Source organism: Cheilinus undulatus, linkage group 2, assembly GCF_018320785.1.
Source record: "Cheilinus undulatus linkage group 2, ASM1832078v1, whole genome shotgun sequence".
Classification (NCBI taxonomy): domain Eukaryota; kingdom Metazoa; phylum Chordata; class Actinopteri; order Labriformes; family Labridae; genus Cheilinus; species Cheilinus undulatus.
In genome coordinates this window covers 55,509,802-55,534,012 of record NC_054866.1, presented here as the reverse complement: position 1 = coordinate 55,534,012, position 24,211 = coordinate 55,509,802, and the positions used below count along the sequence as shown (strand labels likewise).

General features: G+C 38.5%; 1 protein-coding gene across 1 annotated transcript in view; it reads right to left on the bottom strand.

Annotated features, from left to right (window-relative positions):
- Positions 1-23,896, bottom strand: part of LOC121526607 (sodium/potassium-transporting ATPase subunit beta-3-like) — a 33,051-nt gene extending 9,155 nt beyond the window's left edge. The window contains exons 1-5 of the mRNA XM_041813257.1: positions 23,545-23,896; positions 15,197-15,325; positions 14,863-14,961; positions 5,542-5,729; positions 157-207 (exon numbers count right to left, since the gene is read on the bottom strand). Coding sequence (XP_041669191.1) covers positions 157-207; positions 5,542-5,729; positions 14,863-14,961; positions 15,197-15,325; positions 23,545-23,827 — 750 coding nt within the window. The 5' untranslated portion in view covers positions 23,828-23,896. The remainder of the gene's footprint in view (positions 1-156; positions 208-5,541; positions 5,730-14,862; positions 14,962-15,196; positions 15,326-23,544) is intronic.
- Positions 23,897-24,211: the final 315 nt, after the last annotated feature.

Genomic DNA, 24,211 nt, shown 5'->3' with positions numbered 1-24,211 from the left:
CACTATCACTACCAACTTCCATTGTTTTAGTCATGAGGAACCAGCTATGGTAACAGATGCACTGCTGCTTTGGCCCCGACCCCCTACAACAATGCTAGGGTTAGAGTCTGAGATATGTCCCACCATAGGGCAGCTGTTATGATGTATGTGGGGTACCTTGGCAGTGCAGTTGATATAGGGGTCTCCTCGTGGTCTCAGTCCGATGACCTGAAAACAAACACCAGGATGACTCTTAGTTATCATTTCTAAAATACTCTGAACATTTCATTTCAATTAGATTCATTATTTTATCTTTTTCACTTCTTCCAGCATAAATCAGTTTTATTTCTGTCAAATTTGGAAACAATCTAACCCTAACCCTAAAAATATCTGATCCTCACTCTCCAGTTGAATTTGATCCATGTTGGACTGCTTGTTACTCTATAACCCTTTCACACACTTCACACATAACAACCTTCATTTGTGTCTCCAACTTTTCCTCCTAATTCAGAGTTCCCTGATAGACTTTGGGGGTATTTGGAGGTTTTCTTTTATTTTAGCCAAAGGCTCTATGCAGTAGGGAAAGGGGACCCCCTGTCTGCTTCCTCCTTTTAAACTGAAATTATTAGAAGAGTGTCCGTTTACCCGTACTCTTGACAAAGGACCACAATAGAGCACTTTAATCCAACCAACAAGGTCTGAGTGAAATCCCATTTTACCAAGTGTGTTACAAATCCAGCCATCCACTCAATCAAATGCTTTGTCAGCGTCCAAGCTGCTGATTCTGTCTCACTACAGAAGTTATATTTAGGGTTCTTCTAATTAGGGTCCTCGCTGCCCAAAAGGCAAGGACCCTATTGTATTTAGTCTGTTTCTTTCTTATTATTATTCCACAACCACTTTAAACCTTAATTTGACCCCTTAAACACACTCAAAAACTCACCAAAATTGGCACACAACTCAGATTCGGCGAAAAATTTGATAAAATAAAAAAATTAACTGCAAACATGCCAAAATGTGCTCTCTAGCGCCATCTAGGCACACTAAAATGGCCCTCACGGCCAGTCAGAATGTCGTAGAGAGATCAAACCAACATCGAAATAATTTTGGGAATCCTAATTGACCAAAAACAGGAGAAGTTTAATCTGATTTAATGTTAGACGGTGAGAAAAAAAAAGTTTGTGTGCCTTTTTATATAGTGTATGGAAACTTCTGGTTTCAACTGTACTTTCTGTAAGATGAGTGTGGCCTTTTCTTTTAAGTGTTTAAAGAATTCCCCTGGATACCCGTCAGTACCTGGCCATTTATAATTCTTTCGGTTCTTTAAAACTTCCTCATTTCTTCCTTCATTTGGAAAGTTTGAGATTTCAAAGAGGAGCTTCAACTTTCTCTGCTTTACCCTCCTCAGCCACTGAGTTATACACTTCTGTAGAATAACTAGTGAAAGTTTCTGCTACATCTTTAGGAACCGCTGTTTTTGTTAAAGGCTTTTTGAATCTGTTAAGTTTGCCTGAGCTTCTCGTAACTGAAAGGTCAATACCTGCTGGCTCTGTTCCCTGATCCATAATACCTCTGACTGGAAAATCCTCACATCCTTTCTGCCTTGTACATCAACAAATCATTGAATGCTTGTCAGTGTTGGTTACAAGTCCTAAAGACGTATTTTTATGATCCTGCTCTAATTTCTGTTTAAAGTTTTCTAGGTTTTCTTGTTTTTCTCATGAAATATCTTAGATAGATTAGATTTTTTGTACTCATTTTATCTAACATTTAACATTCTCTGAAATAATGATTTTTTTAAAAAAGTTTAATTATTTTATGAACATTTAAAATACACTAAAATAGTTTTAATAGATGGATTAATTTATTATTTCTTACATTTCAAATACTCTGAAATATTTTCAATAGATTCATTTATTATTTTATCTTATATTCAAAATACTCTAAAATACTTTTAATAGATTAATTTATTATTTTAACACATTTAAAAATACTCTAAAATATTTTTAACAGATTAATTTTTTTTTTCTTACATTTAAAATACTCTGGAATAATTATAATAGATTAGTTTATTATTTTATCTTACATTTAAAATACTCCAAAATATTTTAGATAGATTTATTTATTTATTTCATCTAACATTTAAAATACTCTAAAATAGTTTTAATAGATATCTGATTATTTTATGAACATTTAAAATACACTAAAATATTTTGAATGGATTCATTTATTATTTCTTACATTTAAAATACCCTGACATATTTTCAATAGATTCATTTATTATTTTATCTTATATTCAAAATACTCTACAATATTTTTAATAGATTAATTTATTATTTAACACATTTAAAAATACTCTAAAATATTTTTAACAGATTAATTTATTTTATCTTACATTTAAAATACTCCAAAATATTTTAATAGATTTATTTATTCATTTCATCTAACATTTAAATACTCTTGAATCTTTTAACTAGATTTAATTATTTTATCTGATATTTAAGTATTTAGAATAATTATTTTTAATAGATTTAATTATTATTCTATCTAGCATTCAAAAAACCCTGAAAAAACCCTAATTTCATTTTTATTTATTTATTTTTTAAACTCACATTCTCTTTCCTGGTAGGAAAGAGTGTTTTTATCAGAATTGTTATTATTTTACTTCACATTTTTTTTAAAACCTTATCATCTCAGGGATGTCAAAAATAATGCAGATTTAGAGGAACTCTGGAATCTCACCTTTGAGGTAGTACTGTTTCATTCCATTGGGTGGTGCTGTGGCTACACCTCCTCCCCTCTCACTGACTTTTACTGATACCCTAGAGGATCCACTTTAACATTTCATTTGGAGTTTTAGTCTTCACATGACTGGACATCATTTTTCTGTTGCTGCTTTCTTTAGGGACCTCAGCAGAGATTAGGATTAGGAGGATTAGGATCCTCTAAGAACTTCCTCTTTGTTTCTGAAATTAGACTGATGTTCTGCAGTTAACCACATGGTGGCTTAAACTTTGTTCTGATGCTGGTGGCAGTCTCATCCGTTCTATAAATGTATATCTTATTTGTTTTCTCTTTTTTCTTCTGCTTATTTATTTTCTCCTTTAGCTGCTGCTTATTTATTTTATCTTGTATCTGCTGCTTATTTATTTTCTTTCGTATCTGCGGCTTATTTATTTTCTGTTTTGTCTGCTGTTTATTTTTTTCTCTTTTATCTACTGCTTATTTCTTTTTTCTTTTTCCTGCTGCATATTTGATTCTTCTTTTTTCTGTTGCTCTTCCTAAATGGGTATTTTAATGATAGCCTCATAGGATAATGGCTTTAATCATTTTTGGCTAAATTTCATTAAAGGCCTAACTCTACATATCTCTCTCCTATAGCTCTTTATCCTATATCCTCAGGATAAATATATATATATACCCTACAGTTCATAACCACCCTATGCCTTAGTCATCTATTAAATATCTTTATTATCTATTAGTCACTTTTATTACCTCTGCCAAGGAGGTTATGTGATCAGCAGGGTTTGTTCGTTTGTTTGGTTGTTAGCAACATAACTCAAAAAGTTATGGATGGATTTTAATGCAATTTTCAGGAAATGTCAGAAATGGCATAAGAAAGAACTGATTAGATTTTGGGGACTGATTCGGATCACTGTCTGGATCCAGGAATTTTTTAAAGGATTTTGTACTATTGGGAGATAGGGCTAATGGCGGAGGTCTGCGCTCTCTGAGTGCTTTTCTAGTTTGTTATGTAGTCCTCGTGGTGGCATTTCTTTTTAGAAGAAACTTTTTCAAACATCTGGTAGAACTTCATGTTAAAGTATGAATAAAATTAAAGCTGCAAGCGGCACTGGACGGGTCTGTCGCATGTCCCTCATCCCCGTTTGACCTCCACTTTGAGGGTTTCATCCCTTTTTGACTTTTTGACCTGCTCAAAGTTAGACTGAGGTGTGTCCCTGCAGCTCTTACAGGAGCCTCAGACTTTATAATGGGTGGGTATTAGACATTCCATTTTCCCGCCTTCAGTGAGTCACATGACCAGCTGCACGGTAAGCTTATTGTAATGTTCAAAAAACCTGCATCTGTAAGACACACAAACACACACTCAAGCGCGCTTTGCGCGCTAACACACACACAAATGCACCATCTCTCCCATTCACTTCTTATGGGTTATATGTGTGGCTGTCTTTGGCGACTGACATCGCCAAAGACTTTATGGGGGACTGTATGTGGATGAGAAGCCACCCACAGTCCCAACCATCCCGTTACAGCATTGTTTAAATGGGCTGCTTTATTGGAACAGCTCCGTGTGTGTGTGTGATCAGAGCTCATTAAGGGGCTTCCCCTGGTTGCCATGGTAACTAATGCCTGCATTCCAGGTGCTTTCATCTGTCAATCAGTGAGTGACATCATCACTAACTGCTCTCTTGATCAGGAGTGAAATTGACTGAAATCTTTTTGAATCTCACCTCACAGATGCCACAATTTGGACCAAATCTCTCTAAAAATAAGATATTTTTGTAGTAAATCTTGTCAGGAATCCATCCATGTCATTTTTAAAGCTGTAGGACCTTTGATTTTTTGTGTAGAGGCCTAACTGCCACAGCTTATGCAGAGCCCTCCCTGCTGCCCCCATTCATTTGAATGGGAGCAGCAGGGAGGCCTGCTTTGGGGTTGACCAACTTTGAGGGCTTGGTTTTCAGAAACCGTTTGAGAAACAACAAATACATTTTGTTCGGAGCCCTTTTTTCCTGAAAAATTTTATTTTGAAAGGCAAATTGCCAGCTTCCTGTTTGAGATAGGTTAGGGGTGTCAGCGCGTGATTTGTGGGTCTCGATGAGACGTACGTTTCAACGTTGGTTTGATCTCACTACGACATTCCTACTGGCCGTGAGGGCCGTTTTAGTGTGCCTAGGTGGCGCTAGAGAGCACATTTTGGCATCTTTGTTTGTTTTTTTTTTTCATTTTATCAAATTTTTCGCCGAATCTGAGGTGTGTGCCAATTTTGGTGAGTTTTTGAGCATGTTTAGGGGGTCAAATTAAGGTTTAAAGAGGCTGTGGAATAATAAGAAGAAGAAAGAAACGGAGCAGATACAATAGGGTCCTTGCACGAAGGGTAAGGACCCCTTCTAGCTCCTGCAAGAAGGGGTCCTCGGATCCCAATGAATCCTATGTTTTTTCTGAAAACCTTAAAATATGACCTAGGCAATTATATTATGAGGCTAATGATGTTCTGCCTGACTCAGGGAATGTAATTACTTAAGGGGCCACATGAGGGGCCTTTTGGTCTTTTAACATCTTCATCTTCATATCTCTGCTTATTTGTACCGATCATCTGCCTGTGTAGCAAAACTCTGCTTTGGACATATGCATGACAAATAAAGTTATTGTTATGGAAGGCCTGAATGTTTTAAGTTTTATAGGGGGTGCTGCTGAGTCACTGGAGCATTACACCAATTTAGATTTTTGTGTCTTCATTTCATGAAATACTGAGACTAAATCTGAGCAGCATTTTGATTTGAATGGGGTTTAAGGACTGAATCAAAGCATTTCACTCACCCGATTCATCTTGATGATGATGCACGGTTTCCCGGCAGCGTATCCGAAGCTGGTGTCCGACAGGCCAGAGCACTGACGCAACGTACTGCGTTTAAACTGACACACTTTCTTCACGGGCTCATTGTCCTGTTCCGTGTATTCACCCACCATACACAAATCATTACGCTCCTGAATACTGTCGTTATAACCTGCAAACAGAAAAGTCTGTTTAATATCCTAACAAGGAATAAAAGAGCCACAGATGTTATTTTACAACAGATGATGAGTGTCCATAAGAGCAGACCCTGGTCTCTCAGCGGGACTTCAGGAACTTATTAAGCCTTAGCATAGACATCTGAAAGGACAGACAAGAGGAGAAGGTCGCTCAGGTCAGCTCTGGAAACCACAGTGCACTAGCAGGTTGGTCCTAAGTTTGATCTAATCCTAACTCTACCCTAAGGTTTTGGAAGGGGAGTAAAACTTTGACCAAACCCCAAACAATAAAAAAGAGGGACTCTATGGACTGAGATTTACTCATTTACTCATTAGATCCTGCAGTGTTTTCTGGCAGTGGATGACGCTTCAACAGCCCAGACCTAGATGTCTTTACTGCTGTGGCAGTCAAAGCAGTCATGGCTTCTGAAAGCACAGCCTACACATAAGAGGAGATCTAAGACCAGCGTTAGGTCCTCAGAGAGCTGTGCCTGAGCAGATCTTCTTCTGCAGAGATTATCCACGCTTACTGCTGCATTATGGTCCAAAGGAAATGGAGTAACCTTTACTTGCATGAACGCTAAAAAAATCCCCTGAGCCATGGCCAACATCACCAGCAGAGTCAAAGACAGGGCGTGGGGCACGAACCCAGAAAGAAAAATTTACAACCAAACAGCTGTTTTAAATAAAAAGACCGAAAGATGGCAGATGGAACACTTTATGTTCTAATTGGTTACGAGTGCTCCTTCATACAATCATCTACATAAGGAAACCAACACTGGCAGGCCATTATAAACAGGTAATAACTGCTGATGCATCACTAAGACCATCAGACGGTCAGGGTTGGGCTCTGCTGCATCACTGAGACTATCGGACGGTCAGGGTTAGGCTCTGCTGTGTCACTGAGACCACCAGAATAAACGGTCAGGGTTAGGCTCAGATTTATCTGCAGACAGTAGCCAGTCATGTTGTCACAGCTTAACTCTTGTTTTTTATCCTAGGAAAAACTGATTGGCTATAACTGGGAAATTATACCAACACTAGCAAGAGCCTTACTTCATTCTGTTAAGTCCATTAAACTAACTGCCCTTTTTTGTCGTCAAGCCAAAGCAGAAAAAAATATGGACATTCAGTGTTTAGTTATGTATTTATTTGTTGATTCTGTTTAAAATAGAGTTGTTTATATAGGTCTCCTAGTTAATTGTTTCTGTTCTGCTCAGGATGGCAGAGTAGAGAAAGAAGCCAGTGAGTGCTACATGCAGCAGGTTTCTATCAGCAGGTAAGAGCTGCAGGGGAGACATCAGAGATGCCATCGGTCAGTTTATTTGTTTTATTTGATTAATGAAAGTAAATCAAACCTTGTATTTGTTGGTGTAATCCAAAAATTAACTTTATGTGTGTGCAAGAACTATTTTCTTTCATTTAATACGTCACGCGGCACGCACTACTTTGTTTGTTTGTAGATCAGATATTGTTGAAAATTAATTAAGATTATTTACATTAAATTTGGTGCAATTTCAGTTTAAATGTAATGTTTAAAATACTGCCAGTGGGTAGTACATTTAATCTCAAAACATGATCTAACAATAGACAATTGATTCTGATTCTGATTCTGAAATAGATACATTAATAGATAGATACATTAGATACATTAATATGAGAATTAAATACTAATATAATCACATATAAATGTAAATTATTAAAGGATTTGATTTATAACAGCTGTACATTATTATTAATTAAAATAACTGAACACTTAATTAAAACAATACCAGTAATTCAATAAGCTGAAGTAAAAAAAATGCATTTCTGATGTAATTGCCTAGATTTAGTTGTCTATCTATAAAATAGATTTAAGTAATCTCAAAGTAATCTCAAAAGTTAACAAGATAAAAATGCAATTTCAGCTGAAATTGCGTGGAGATGCTAAGAGCTGAACTGTGGAAGAACTGCTGAAATAGCTGAAAAAGAAAAAAACAGCTGAAAATAGCATAAAAATCTCTGAAAATAGCATAAAATAGCATAAAAATAGCTGAGAATAGCATAAAAATCTCTAAAAATAGCATAAAATAGCTAAATAGCTGAAAACAGCTGAAAATAACATATAAATACCATAAATAGCAAAAGGCATAAAAAATACCTAAAAGGCATAAAAATGGTTGAAAATTGCATAAAATCTGAAGAGTGCAATACCTGATCAGTGAAAAAAAAAATTTAAAAAGAAAACATTTAAAAAGAGAGCCATTTAGAACTTTGACTCAAGATTTACGCTTAAGCATACTGTTTTATAATACTGTTCAGCTTTTAAACGATGAATTAAAGCCACTTGTATGCGACAGTTTAAGAGAGTGTTGATTGCGTGCCTGAAAGACTCCCAGGTTGCTATGGTGAGCAAAGCCTGTATTACATCATAGCAGTCACAGCTGAGATCAAAGCTAATTAGTCTCACACCTGTGAAAGCTTCTGTGAAAAATAGCTCAGAAAACTGAGTTGAGTGGCCAGAACATGCACTCAAACATGGTCAATTTAGGCTGTGCTTGTGAAACCTAGCAGACAACCAAAGGTATCGTGAGAATCAGCAGAAGTTGCTGTACATGATGATATATTTTTCATGCGTGGGAAGTGAAAAATCATGCTTCAAGAACAAGTTTAAAAAAGTGGTTCCAAAAGCTCACTCTCAGGAATCTTCGTTCAATAATTGTATTGCCGCAGATGGGGAGCTGAAGGGATGCCGGTCACGCTTTGAAGCTTACTGAGCCAAAACCTTTGATCCTTTTGACGTCAAATCTTTGTTGTGAGCAAGAGGAGACGTGTGGCTATATTTTGCTGTTTATATTATAACTGTGGACCAAATATTATTTTCAGGAGAGCAGTTTGTTTGGGAAGTTCTGCCTCTATTTCACACAGCTTCTGTGCTCTGAAGTGTGACATCATCACTCTAAGGCTCTTCATATACCCCCATTGTAAATTTAAAAATTTGCCAAAAAAGTTAAATACTTAAAAAATTATAAAAGTTATAAATGAGAAGCGATATAGCCATTATTTCCTAAAAGATCTGAATAGAATGATAATAGAATGATGAGTATAGCTCAGAGTGAAAGAGGAGATAGGGTTCAAAAAACGTACGGAAAAAACAAGATAACTGATGGGAATATCAATAGTGTGGACACTTACTCAGCATCCCCACTAAATAATCATTTGATTGAATCCAACTTGATCTATTAACTGTTCTTTAGTGAAACAGAAAGTTATGATTCAGTGAAGGGCTAAATAACAAATCAGGTTTTATTTCCTAGGTTGAGATTTCAACATGTTTATTTATTAATATACATTTCTTATTCCATTGGTTATGTGAAATTAACATGTCAATTATCTATTTTGTTCAGGTTTTCATCCGATTCCTTTTAAAGACAAATGAAAAGAGAAAAACTTCAACAAAACAAAGAATTAGGTTGTCCTGCATCCTCGGTTGTCACCTCCAACATCTTCAAGTTCAAGTAAACCTGCAATTAAACTAAAGAACTTGACATGTGCTTAAGGTAAAAAAAAAAAAAAAAAGTTTTCCTTACATAAGATTATCAGTTATTATAAATGTTGAATGGAAAGTCGTAGGTAGTAACAATGTGGTCCATTAGCATTGCCATCTTGGTAACCAGGGCTAGCCAACCTAAGATAGATTAATAAAACTAGGTGCAGTATTAAGGTGATTATTGGTAATATTGATCTGGTCAAGGTGAGCCCTAACCCTGTGGGGGCGACCTTGGTTCTGTACAACTCTGGCCCTCTGATGGACATCCTCCAGGCCTGCCCCATGACCATGCCCTATCTCCAGGTATCCTCCAAGAGGCACAAGGTCATCCCCAACCATCTGGACCAGCCCTTCAGGTCCTGGGAACCAAGTATGCATTGTCCTGGATCAGGCCATGGATTGCACACAAAGTGTCTAAAAAAGCTCAACTGCCAATCCTGTATCCAAACTGACCTTCTTATCCTCATATACCTGAGTATGTCACCATCAGACTGGTTTTCTAAAAATCAAAGACCAAAGAGAAGTGGTCACAAAGGAGTCCAGTCCCATCTTTGGCAAACAGTCAAGTGGGAAATTAAAGCCCCAACAAAGAAACTAAAGTCTCTGCGAGGACATCTACAGTCTCTACAAGAATATCTACAGTCTCTATGAGGACATCTACAGTCTCTATGAGAACATCTACAGTCTCTATGAGAACAGCTACAGTCTCTATGAGAACATCTTCAGTCTCTATGAGAACATCTACAGTCTCTATGAGAACAGCTACAGTCTCTATGAGAACATCTTCAGTCTCTATGAGAACATCTACAGTCTCTATGAGAACATCTACAGTCTCTATGAGAACATCTACAGTCTCTATGAGAACATCTTCAGTCTCTATGAGAACATCTTCAGTCTCTATGAGAACATCTTCAGTCTCTATGAGAACATCTACAGTCTCTACGAGGACATCTTCAGTCTCTATGAAGACATCTACAGTCTCTATGAGAACATCTACAGTCTCTACGAGAACATCTACAGTCTCTCCGAGGATATCTACAGTCTCTACGAGGACATCTACAGTCTCTACAAGGACATCTACAGTCTCTATGAGAACATCTACAGTCTCTATGAGAACATCTTCAGTCTCTACGAGGACATCTACAGTCTTTATGAGGACATCTTCAGTCTCTATGAGGACATCTACAGTCTCTATGAAGACATCTACAGTCTCTATGAGAACATCTTCAGTCTCTACGAGGACATCTACAGTCTTTATGAGGACATCTTCAGTCTCTATGAGGACATCTTCAGTCTCTATGAGAACATCTACAGTCTCTACGAGGACATCTACAGTCTCTATGAAGACATCTACAGTCTCTATGAGGACATCTACAGTCTCTATGAGAACATCTTCAGTCTCTATGAAGACATCTACAGTCTCTATGAGAACATCTATAGTCTCTATGAAGACATCTACAGTCTCTATGAGAACATCTATAGTCCCTACGAGGAGATCTACAGTCTCTACGAGGACATCTACAGTCTCTATGAGGACATCTACATTCTCTACGAGGACATCTACAGTCTCTATGAGGACATCTTCAGTCTCTATGAGGACATCTACAGTCTCTATGAAGACATCTACAGTCTCTATGAGAACATCTTCAGTCTCTACGAGGACATCTTCAGTCTCTATGAGGACATCTTCAGTCTCTATGAAGACATCTACAGTCTCTACGAGGACATCTACAGTCTCTATGAAGACATCTACAGTCTCTATGAGGACATCTACAGTCTCTACGAGGACATCTACAGTCTCTATGAGGACATCTACAGTCTCTACGAGGACATCTACAGTCTCTACGAGGACATCTACAGTCTCTATGAGGACATCTACATTCTCTACGAGGACATCTACCGTCTCTACAAGGCAATTTAAAGTCTCTATGAGGACATCTACAGTCCTTTAAACGTTAGTAACCTAAAGTTCGTTATTTTTCAGGCAAACGCCACTGCCTACTACATCATTTGGCCAATACCAGGCTGCGATTCATACGGTGTGAGCGCTATTGGCCAATCAGAGAGTGCGTTACATTGAGAACTGGTGTTCAACACTGGAGGACGGTGTAGGTGCACCTTTACATGCAGAATCAGTGACCTGATAGTTGGGCTGCAGTCCGTATGTTTGGCAAATAAAAGGTAAGTTTATGGTATTGCAAATAGTGACTATGAAGTTCCCTTTTTTCATAAACATTATGTCCAAACATATGTCGACTCATTGTGAGGGCAAAGGTTGCATGAGCTAATGCAAAGTACCGTGCGTAGCATTATCGTAGCTAGCATGATGCTAATCACATTACCGGTTAATAAAAACGGTAAAAGTACTAAAAACTAAATTATTGGCTTTAGATTTAAAGGTACTAAAGGTAATGATGTCCATACAAGAACATTAAGACATTCTTTTTCTGCTCTTTGTAAAAGTGACCTCAAAGCGTTTATTGTGTTATGATGTTGTTGACATTACTGATGCCCATGCAATGAAGTTAAGTCAAAGCGCTACAAAATCTCTGGTACTGACAAGGCTAAAGTCGCCGATGTCTTTGTTCCAGGACTTTTTGGCTTGTTTCCCTTGTCCTACACGTGATATCTGTTAGTGTCAGATCTGTATTTGTGCTTGAATTTCCGTCTGGATTAATAAAGTGTCTAACTGCATAACATAGTAGCTGTGATTCATCTGTGGTGATTGTGTTTGACATGTTTATCCACTTTTTTTGTAAAACTGTGTCTTTTAAGTGCTAGTACTCTCCCTAATCACCTGTTGTCAGAGTGCCACATAATCTTAGAACTAATTTGGGCGATATTGAACAAAAATCGTATCTCGGTAGTAAATTAGCTGAATTGCATTACATGATTTATATTTGCTCATTTTTAACTGACAAAGAAATAACAAGAACAGTCACCCCTTAGTTAAATCCACATGGATCAAATGTCCTGCTGTCACTTTTATTAACAACAAGCTGATCAGTGTCAATATGGACATGAGAAAATTACATAAAGATGAACTATATGTTCGGGGGGAAGACACACTATTAAACAATAACGCTCCTTAAATGAAATAAGAAAAATAAAACAGCTGTTTCTCCACTAGACCAAACATTTAAAATAAATTATTTTATGGTCAGTAAGCCTGTTATTGTTAGTGATTCATTAAGCATTGTTTTAAGATCATGTTGTTGTTTTGACAGGCAAGATGTATAAACTCTGGAGCAGCTGAGGTGATGTCGTTTTCTCTGGCCACCAAATCCCTGTCCCTGATTTGTAGAAGTACACCCTGATCTCTTTCTGGAGCTGCATGGAGCAACTGTTCTGCAGTGAGTGTTTCAAACTGAACTAGTTTTTCTTTCACCTCTCTTTTGACTGAGTTTCTCATGTTTGTATTTTTCTTGTTGGCAGACTATACACTTAATTGGAAGAAGGTGTGGAGCCTGTTAGGATCTTTAGAACTCTGCAGTATGTGGCCATAGGGTTTTCATCTTTGCTGGCATGTCCTCATCCATTGTGTGGAGTGCTGGAAACAAGAGGAGGACAACCTCATTGAGTGTGTTTACATGGACTTGACTATCCCAGTTTGATGGTGTTTTAAGTATCCTGTTTATGTGTTTGTGTGTTTATAATCATATTGTGATGGAGATATACACTGAATGCTTTGTTTTAAATCCTGCTCAGTGCTTCATTGTCAGTGGAATACACAATGACTGAGTGAGGTGTGTAATGATGGCTGTGCTTCTCATCTCAGCAGTGGTAACCAACTAGATGCACACAGGCATCTCTTCAGTAACACAGTAGCCTTACCTTAAACCTGATCAAACATTTGCCTGATAAAAGCTGCTGTTTGATTTACTGCTCTGAAAAACTCTGATGTGTCTTCTGCTAATGCCATGTTAATTCTGTGCTGTTTAATGTCATTTTTGTAACTGTTGTATTCTGCCAAGGTACTTTAAATTTTTGGTTGTTAATTCTTTTCCAGTGCATCATATGGAGCATTTAAACTTGATTGTATGTAGACCTTTTAAAAATACACGAGTGGGTTAAAGTGATGTGATTTATTATTGGATCATAATCATCTTGTTGCTAAAAACTGCAGTTTCAGTTGAGATATCTAAATTGTGTTTATCTGACAACTGAATAGAAAGTGTGTACTTTAATATTAAAATTAAAATCAAAAGGTAGTCTAATATATTTCCCTTTGGTTTGCACCTTATTTCCATTACTTGTCTTCTTCAGATCAAAAGTTCCAAGTCTCAAATTGAATCAAAGGTTGAATTAAAGATCTATGAACCCCTTACTTGAATGTTTGATACTAACCTTGTTTGACAGTCTCTCTCTGAATAAAGACTACCCTTTATTATCTCTTCTTGGTTCATTTTATCTTGGTAATGTTTGTGAAATAGCTGTAGTGATAACCAGTGTTAGCTCGTATAGCTGCAGGGGTCTGCATATCCTTAAGCAGATCCCCATACAACTTGAAATGTACTACTGCCTTTTCCCTGATGCTAAGCCATTTCAAAGAAAAACAGAATTAATACAATTTTCCCAGCCTTTGTCTGTGAATGGGGTGATGGGCCCATTGGTCTCCTATTGTGCATACAACACTCCAGAAAGAGTAGTATATAGGTCATTTTTCACTTCATTTCATAACATTTAAGTGTATAGATAACTAATACTCAATGGAAATCTTCCCAGAACGTGCTTCACAGGAATTTTAATTTTATCGTTATTGTTTGATGTAGATGCAGTTTAAAATCTTATGGATAGTAATTCGAAACACACACACACACACACACACATATGTATATATTAAAAATCAGAATATAAACGTATATAAATATGCATAGATGTGAATGTAAACACAGCCTTTAGCCGATTAGCAATAAAGTTACAAACAACACCGCTACTTAAAATGATTTCTGTAATAGCGGTATGTAATTTGCAGTGTGTTTTTCGTGATTTTTTAAGTTAGTGTAACCTCCTGTGTGGTTAAATGTAGCCAAATAAATGATTCACACATCTATCTACATCAAATTGATCGATCATTAGTCCATTCATTCATCTGACAGGTACGACAGATCTTTGAGCTCGAGACAGTTTTCCAAGCGCGCCATTGGATGAGCAGCCCGATTACGTCATACATATCGGACCCCAAACATAGCTGTCCGCACTATTTACCCATTAAAATAACTTTTAAAACTGATCAATCACCAAAAAATATGTGCACGAAATGAGAGTGACAACGGTTTCATTTTTACTTGTAATGGAATGAAGATTCAGCAGTCAAACGATTAGGTACTCCCTCGTCAGGGATCGTTTAAATACACGATATCTCCCATTGGCCCACCGCCTATTAACAATTACTGGTTATTTTAACTGATCAGTTATCAGAGTCAGTTTCTTCAGTTAATAGTTCTTCTGAGCAGGATTTGTTATTAATTGATTGAAGAATTGATTGATGAATTGATTGATTGATGGATTGGTTGATTGATTGATGGATGAATTGATTGATTGATTGATTGATTGATTTTTTTGGTTGATTGATTGATGGATTGATTGATAGTACTCACGCTGGAGCAGGTCATGGAGTTGGCGGGTGTACTCGCTGTACTTGCTTGGGTCGCTGCGGTTAAAGGAAATCTCTGCTGCATGCGGTCTAATCACCAAACCTGTTCTCCAAAGAAAAAAAAAAACACAACGAGTTAACTTGTTGTCTTGGCTGCAGAGTGTCTCACCTGTACAGCAGGTATCCCTGGTGTGTGCTCACTTTGATAATAATGATTTTTTTTTTCTTTATAAAATGATTAAAAGTCATCTGTAAGAGCCAGAATAAAGACAATGATGTGGATTGATTCTGGAATGAGTCTGAAAGGAAAACTTGTAGACAGGTGAACAGGAACTCACCCGGATGTGCCACTCGGTCTTGACGGCAAGGAACATTTTCATCCAGAGTTTGTAACATGACCCACATGGTGAGGAGGAACATCCCCGCCAGGAAGCCATAAAAGACGAGGTAGAAGAGAAGGATGAGACCTGGAGGAGACCAGATAAACAAAGATTCTGAATGAAACATAAGATACTTGTACCCTATCAGAGGATCAGTGCTCAGTGAAGAAATCCCTAATCCATCACTGTTTTCCTCCACAAGTCAACCGTGCAGACCGATGGGTAGTAAGAAACCCACACTTCACCGCATGGCCCACACAACCTCAACGGCATGCCACCTTCAGCAGACCCAGGCTCTGTACACGCAAGCTCCAGGTAGTGACAATGCCGATACTACCTTCCTTAACACCACTCATGATTGAGTATAAAGGCATACATTAGTAGTCTACTCACCGGTCATAACAGAGACAGAATTAAAAAGTTGTTCTCCATCTCTCCAACTAGTCTCAGCACTATGACGCATGAGCGCGTGCCGTATGAAGCTCTCTGTCAGGATGGATCCAGCGGGATTTTAAAAAGTGACATAGACACAGGCTCGTAGTACCAAACATTTTGCCACATTCTATGAATTTTTGCAGTGAAGGCAAATACAAACACGCCTGACTCAGTGTGCAAGATCCAAGTGTGTGGCTTTTGTCGGATTACGATTCCTGTGGAGCAGACAAAACTGTGCATGGCTCCACAGTGCAGCCTTGTAGCAACTTGTTATCAGCTATGGTCGTCAAACTACATTTCAACATTAAAAATATCCTTAAAGAGGGGGTATTATCCCTTTTTTTCAAGGGTTTACACATCTCTCTGATACCCATGTAGTAGCTTCACCTGGTTTACAGCTCAAAAACTCCTCATGTTTCTCACACTGGCGTACTGAAAAACCCTTATCTTAACCTCCGTCTGAAACACTTCATTTTCGCTGAACAACCCCCCCGGACTTGCTTTCCTCCAACTGGCCGATTTTCCGGAGGCTGACCGGCGGCAGGACTCAATGTTTTGTGCCCGTCCCTCCAATGCGGCTAATGTTGTTATGCTAGTACTTGGAAACTTTGAATGAACCGGTCCAAAATATGTTGAATTTTGATATACGTCTGCAGTGTTGGGCATGTAACGCGTTACTAAGTAACGCGTTACAGTAACTCCGTTACTTTTATCGGTAACTAGAAGTGTAATGCGTTTCTTTTCAAAATTTATAACGCCATTACTGGGAATTTAGATCACACGTTACTCGTTACTTTTACAGCTGACAACTCGTTGATGAAGGTTAGTAAACATCCGGTTCGGCGGACGACGTGACAGAGTGGTAAGCACATCAGCATCCTGGGAGAGAGTACAGCCTCTGCAGAAACAAACAAACACAGGCACTGAACCGCGCACACACACGTCATGGCTAAGCACTCAAGCGTGAGCTCTCTGTCTTGGAAACACCAGAATTACTTTTACCTCCTTGGGATAAAGGCCGCCAAAGAACAGGGAAGTAAACCTTTCCACCTCCACGAACAGCAATTTTAACTTCACGAAATACTGAGTTAAACAACACGCTTCAGCTAAACTAATTTCCGGAGAGCTAAAGACACCGTTAACCCAGGTACAGCTCACGGTCGTTGGGCAGAGCAAGCAGGGAGGAACCGCCCCATGTAAACAACCCAAGACTGGATTTAATTCACCGCCAGCTGCAGAGTGTGTCACTAAGGAAGCACTAAACAGACAGATAGCAAGGTATGCTGTTAAAGACACATTTCTGATATAAGCTATGTAGTCCGCTGTCTTCAGAAAAATAACGAGAGAAAATAATAGATAAGACGAGGGATAGGACCGCCATGTAAAAAGATAGTCAGAGAGCAGCCGGGATTTAATATTTACTCTGTCAGTAGAGTAGCCTAGATCTATTTGAGACTGCTTAAACAGTGTTAAAATGCTTTAACACTGTCAAAACTTGAGAAACATTTCTACTGAGTTCTTTTGTTTCTCCACTTTCAAACATAATGATAATGGCTACAATGTTATATAAAATTTGAGTTATTTTCCTCTCACACTGTCATAACTACACAAATTAATGTGATGTGTACAATAATGAGGACTGAAGTGAAAAAAGTAATGCCTGAGTTACTCTTCAAAGTAACTAGTTACTTTTACAAAGCAGTAACTCAGATACTAACTCAGTTACTTTTTGCAAGCAGTAACTGGTAACTGTAACTAGTTACTATTTTTCAGTAACTTGCCCAACACTGTACGTCCGTACGTGTCAGACCCAGAGTCACACCCTGATAGTTTGGAGAGAGGGGGAAGAAAACCAGCAGCAGCGAAGGATAGAGAAGGACGTATCTGTTTGGTGTTTAATTACTGTGTTACTAAATGGCTTTGATAATGGTGGACTTATCACTCGCTGCATTTAGTGGTGTATTTATTTATCTCTGTTCCTCTTGTGGGGGCGGTCTGTTCCGCTTTGCCAGCAGCACAGACGAACCAGTCAGGAGATAATATTGCGATGACCTCGTCAGTTTGCTCTATCGAAATCTCGTCTTGGGAAGATCTCGGAGAGATTCCCAATGAACTGTTTTCATCAGTTTACACTCTAATTCCAAGATTACTGCCTCACACATTTATCTTGCAGTTTGAAAATCTGCATACGTGAAGTATGGACACCCAACATTGTGACTTTATATTTATGTTTTAAAAATCAGACAAGTATAATACCCCCTCTTTAAAACTGTACGTGATTGTAGTTGCTTGCTTGAAGACAGTGGTTGTTGCTCCACCGTTAAAATGACAGGGAATAAAGGCTGTGCTGCTGTCTTCATCTTTCTCTCAATGCCATTAAAATACATAACCTCAAATATTGCTCTTCAAATATGCGACTGAAGCCAGATAAAGTTCCTGCAAGTTGGCATTCCAGTGGTTGAGAAAAATGGATACAAAGTCGTTTTCTTCAAAATGATCATTTTTCGTTTTTTCTCATTTTATGCAAGTCCAACATTTGAACTACTCATTCAATGAAAAAAGTAACACAAATGTGACATTTAAAAGCGTTAATTTTGTGTTTTATTCGGCTTACATAATAAAGTAATAATTGATGTGTTCATATTGGGTGGGAGACTATTATAGTGTTTAGATTCTATATAAACAGCAAGAAGTTTATCAGCCAAAAGATCTAGAAAAGTTTTATAGAAGTTGGTAGAAAAACCATCTTCCCCAGGAGCTTTATTGCTAGATAAAGAATTGATGGCAGCAATGATTTCATCTTTTGTTATGTCTCTGTCTAGTTCATGTTTCTCTGTTTGAGATAATATGGGTAGATCAACTTTGTAAAAAAAACTGTCTAATTCCTGTTTTGATGGTGATATTTTATTTCTATAGGGTTCTACATAAAATTCTTTGAATCTTTTATTAATATCTTTAGGGTCTTTCGTTATTGTTTTGGCTGCGTGCTAACGTTTTACCTGTCTTTTCATCCATCTCAAAGTTTTTGCATTTTAACTGATAAAGGGCAAAATTTCAGTTTATTATTTGTCAGGGAGTTTAGTTCAGATTTAACATTAGTTAATTCTTGATATATTGTGTCATTTTTAGGGGAGACCTTGTGTTTATTTTCTAGTTCTGTCAAGGTAGTTCTTAATTTTTCTGTTTGTGGGTTAGTCATTTTATTTTCATGAGAGGCATAGCTGATTACCCAGCCTCAGCAAGTGGCTTTATATGATTCCCATATTGTTCCAAATTGTAGTTCTGAATTGGCATTTTCTTTAAAAGAGAGCTCTGTGTTTTAGATAATCATTGTTTTGAAGTCTGAATCGAGCAAGAGGGAGTTGTTTAGTGACCATCTGGGGGACTTGAGGTTATGAGGAATATGGGAGAATGTAATAGAAATAGGTGAATGATCCGAGTATAGCATATTATGTATCGTGGCGTCATAAGTGCTGCTTAAGATGTCTTGAGATACCCAAAATGAATCTATTCTCGAGTAGCTTTTGTGTACACTAGAATAGGAGGGTATAATTTTTTTCTTCAATATGGGTGATTCTACAGACATTTGTTAGCCCAGTGCCCCTGCATAAATCATTTAGAGCGTTCCACATTTTAATGTCATTATGGGAAGGGTGATTTGTTTTGTCCATGATTGGTTGGGGAACTGAGTTAAAGTCCCCACCCAGAATTATTGGTGTGTTGCCAGAGTCTACCAAAAGTTCAGAAATTGTATTAAAGAAAGATATTTGATTATCATTTGGGGCATAGACATTAACAAAAATTACTGGTTTATGATAAAGGTTGCCTTTCAGAACAATAAAACGACCTTCCGGGTCAGTTAGAGTTGTTTCTTCCACAAAAGGGATTCTTTTATGAATTAACACTGCAACTCCTCTGCTTTTACTATTATGACAAGATGAAAAAAACTTGGCCAACCCACTTCTGTTTAGTTTACCCGTGTCATCTCTAGTTAGATGTGTCTCTTGTAGAAATGCTATATCTGACTTTAATTTACCAAGTTGTGTTAAAATCTTAGTGCATTTCAAAGATTGATTTAGTCCTTTGATATTCCATGAAATTAATTTTATTTTATTCTGTTGCATAACCATCTCCTATTTAAATTAACACTGACCCATTCATTTTAGTTGTTCCTGAGCATTCTCCCCTTTCTCGACGAAACGTAAAGACAAGACAAGCTTTGAAGAGAGTAGAAAAAGACAAATCATTATCAAAGTAAAGAAAATAGGTGTGTAAAAACACCTATAAAATACCCTGTTTTCAAAGTTACTACAGGGAGATGGGGGGGGGGGCGAAACTGCTGGGTGATAATTGGCCACCCAGCCTGGCATCGTTCCCAGTTTTGCCCAGTGAGATGGACAATAACAAACCGCATGGCTTAAACGCTGCCGCTCCCCGGCACATAAATACAGCTGTTTCTAGTTATCAACTTTTATTAACAAGCCTCAAGATGAACCCTGCAGCGAAGAAAAGTAGAAGAGATGATGAAGAAGCAACAAGAATTATCAACAGACTTGGGACAACTTCAGGATCACTCGACAGTGAAAGTTTGATGAAGATTTCCTGTGGGAATATTTTGATGAGCATCACCAGTCCAATTCAGAAGCTTGGTTTAGGTGGACTTTATGTAAATGTGGCTCTATTGTTCACGCCCATTACCTGGCCTGCCTGAAGGTGTGAAAAGTCCTAAAACTTTGAGCCTGGTTTTCTCAGAACAAACAGGAACGAGAAGTTAACATTCAAATGAGCATATCTTTGTAAAAAGCTCAGATTAAGGTGTATGATACACCATTTGAAAGCTTGGAATCTACGCTTTCATAATGTGTAAAAAAACTCAAAAATGACCTCGGACAACTTGCAGGAGTTTTTACCAGCTTTGGTCACATATAAGTTGGGAAAGGTTGCTTCATTAATTATACACTACTAAGAAAGTCATATTGAGTTATATTATATTACCGATGTTAAAGAGAAAATCATAATGACAGACTGTAAAATGGCATGACAGAAGTTTTACAACCCTTTCCGTCAAAATGACGAGCAACAAAAAAGTCCAGTGCAACCTCTGTTAGTGTGTCACATGACCATAGGAAGTAAACTAACCATGTTCTTCTGCCTCCCACTGCTGATGGACCAAACCCTCTGAAAGTGTTGTGGGAGGAGTGTTGTGGCCTCACCTCGACTAATGGAGAACACTGGCCTGTACGATGAAGCTACCCTTATCAAGATAACTTTAGGATTAACCCTGGATTTTCTGTACGACGACACTGGTTCACTTCTTCGTGGGATAAATCACCGAGGCAACTTATGCTGAACAGCTAACCTGCTCCGGCGCAGGTTGTAAACACACCGCCTCCTGACCATTCAGTTCTCTTGGAAAATGGCCTGCCCATCTTAGAAGATCCTGTAGACGTTGGTGCACGGATCACGAGAAGAGCGCTTAGGAGAGACAGAATATTTAGGGATAGATGATAGATAAATTCTGGTGATTTCATCCATACAACAGAGACAGTGTGGAGAAATAAAGCCTTGTCACTTGCCGCTTTGATGTATGTTTTTATATTTGATCTTCACTTGTTCCCAAGTCCTTTTGTTTCACTAAGGTTGCATCTGAAATAATGGGGTTGATAATAATGGTCTCACATGGCATAACTGCAGAAACATGGATTAATGGAATGCACAACTACTCGTGCCGTCACGGTGAGGAATTAATATTACAGCACAAAATTGTCTGAGAAAGCTCTGCCCCAAACATCTGTGCCATAATAAAGTGAAACTGAGTGATCAGAGTGCTGTCCGTTTATACTGTCCGATGAATTAATATTGTATAATCTGACGAATTTACGCATTAACAGAGTCGCCAATTTTCTGCCAGCATTCCTTCCTGGCTTTTGCTGCGACGACAGTGTTGCTTCTGGCCTGGATGATTGCTTTAAAGTCCTCATATTTTTAAGAATGATTGTCTGTTCCTCCATTGCGAAATACGCTGCTCTGCAGGCTTTCTCCATGTTTACAATTGGTCAGACGCTGCAAACACCACCCCTTTTATGTGAGCGCGCACTGATCCAGATTGGAAAACCCTGGGTGCAGTTAGTTGATAACTAGCTTTGTCCTACAGCTGATCTGGATTGCGAATGTCTTAATAAGTCAATCCAGCTAGCGGGGAGATATCCCGGGCATGTTAATCCAGCTTCACTGTACAGGCCTCAGGACTTTGAAATCAGGGCCCAGTTCCTCGTACATAGTTCAAATAATCAGAGCTAATGTCCTTTTAGCCTGATTCAATTAACGTGATGGTTGAAGGCTGGCTATGTCCGTTCCTCCACGGCTGAATCGCGCTAAATCAGTGATGTTAATTGGAACCAGACATGAGTGATCAGGATACTTGCGTGTGCCCGTTCTACATAAAAAGGGAGCAGTGTAGATCACAGAAATCAAGACTGTCTATCATAATTCATGGCGAATAAGGAAAGCGCAGCATTTTTCACACAGAGCAGCAAACAATCATGGACGAGTTTGAAAATTACAAAAACATTGTAACTGTGAAATCCAACACCTCAGCTGCAGCGAAGGAGAGACATGCAGTTTGGCAAAGGATTGTGGACAAGTTAAATGCACAAGTAAGGAATATGTGGGCCTATAGTTATGCATTGCTGTATAAGGCTATAGCCTAGGCTATTAATTTAAATGTGTAATGATATGAGCAGCAGATGTTTTGCCTCCCTTAAGAGCTGCCGTAGTTGTTGGAGCAAGCGCAGTGTTTACGAGCCTGATGAGCTGTAAGCTTACAGACAGCCGTACCTGTAAGATGTGAATGAATGAAGTTACTGTTATTAAAGTATTTCTCTTCAAGTAAATCTGGCGTATTAACTAAGAATCCACTATACAAACATGACACCTCGTAGCATAATGACCTGGATTAATTACTTTCTATCATTAATGAACCTTGTGTATTTTCTAAAGGTACTAGAAAGCATACTAATTTGAGACAGTATGTTTTATATAGCCTATAGGCCCAGCTATCTGTTTTTATATTTATATATTGTGCACTTTTTCTCCTCCTATCGCTTCATATAAAACAAACCCAAATGTCAAGCAAACTTGGGAACAAGTTAAAATAAAACACAAGAACATTATTCAGTGTGGTAAGGGAATATCATTTGCTCCATGGTGTTGAATTAGAAATGTTCCTTGTACGTGCCACTCGCAAAAAAAAACACAAAGTCTGAGTGACAGTAAGTACACGGCTGCGCTGGGTAGTATTGGCGATGAAGCTGTTGCAAATAAATAATGCCTTGTGGACTGCAACAGTAATGCTCATACAAAAAAATCATAAATCTAATAGTTTAAATCTAACAGGATAAAACTAATAGATTAAATCTAACTGAATAAATCTAACAGGATAATTCTAACTGAATAAATCTAACAGGATAATTCTAACTGAATAAATCTAACAGGATAATTCTAACAGGATAAATCTAACAGGATAATTCTAACAGGGTAAATCTAACGGGATAATTCTAACGGGATAAATCTAACGGGATAATTCAAACAGGATAAATCTAACGGGATAATTCTAACGGGATAAATCTAACGGGATAAATCTAACGGGATAATTCTAACGGGATAATTCTAACAGATCTAATCTAACTGGATAAGGCTAACTGAATTTAACCCTTTCTTATCCTCACCTCTATCTCACTCACAGCCCGCTAGAATGGACACGGTCACGCGCGTCTCTGCTGTTAACCCCTTATTCGGTTCTCAGTTCTGAGGAACCGGACCGTGAGGACGCACACGCGCATGCACGCACGCACACAGTCGGTGGTTCTCACCCCAGCTGGTGGCGGTTCGGCCCATGAACTCCCCGGTCCTCGGGTTGTAAATAAAATCCTTCCAGGACTCCTTCTTCTCCTCCTTCGGCTCATCTTTCTTCTTTTTCTGCTCCTCCGTTTTCTCCTCTTTGGGCTCCTCTTTCACCTCTTGCTTCACCTCCTCCTTATTACCCTCCTCTTTCTCAACCTCCTTCCCCTGTTCGTTCGGCTCGGGTTTTGGCTCGGGGTTCGGGTTCGGCCTCGGCTCGAGGCTCGGCTCGGGGTTCGGCTCTGTGGTCGACATGCTGCCGGACGAACAGACCCGGGCTAATGAGCAGAGAGCAGGTTAAACCGATCTGTGATCAGGCAGCAGCGCTCGAGCTGTGGCTGCACTCACGCACGCGCACCCACACATGCCTACACACGGACTGCTGCAGAACCACGCGCCTGCGCAGTGGAGCGCCCTGGGGCTGAGGGGTCTGCGTGAGGATGGTGAGAAGCTCAGAAATGATGTCGGAGAGACTCTGCTATCCGTGATGAATCCGGACACAGAAATCGAAAAAAGAGCATTTTATATGAATGAGAACAACATTTCAACCCAGGTGATGTAGTGACGTCAGGGCAGGTACCTCCTCAGGGTCTTAGAAAAATTTAATATTCTTAAAATCATCCGAAAAAGAGGAGTCTG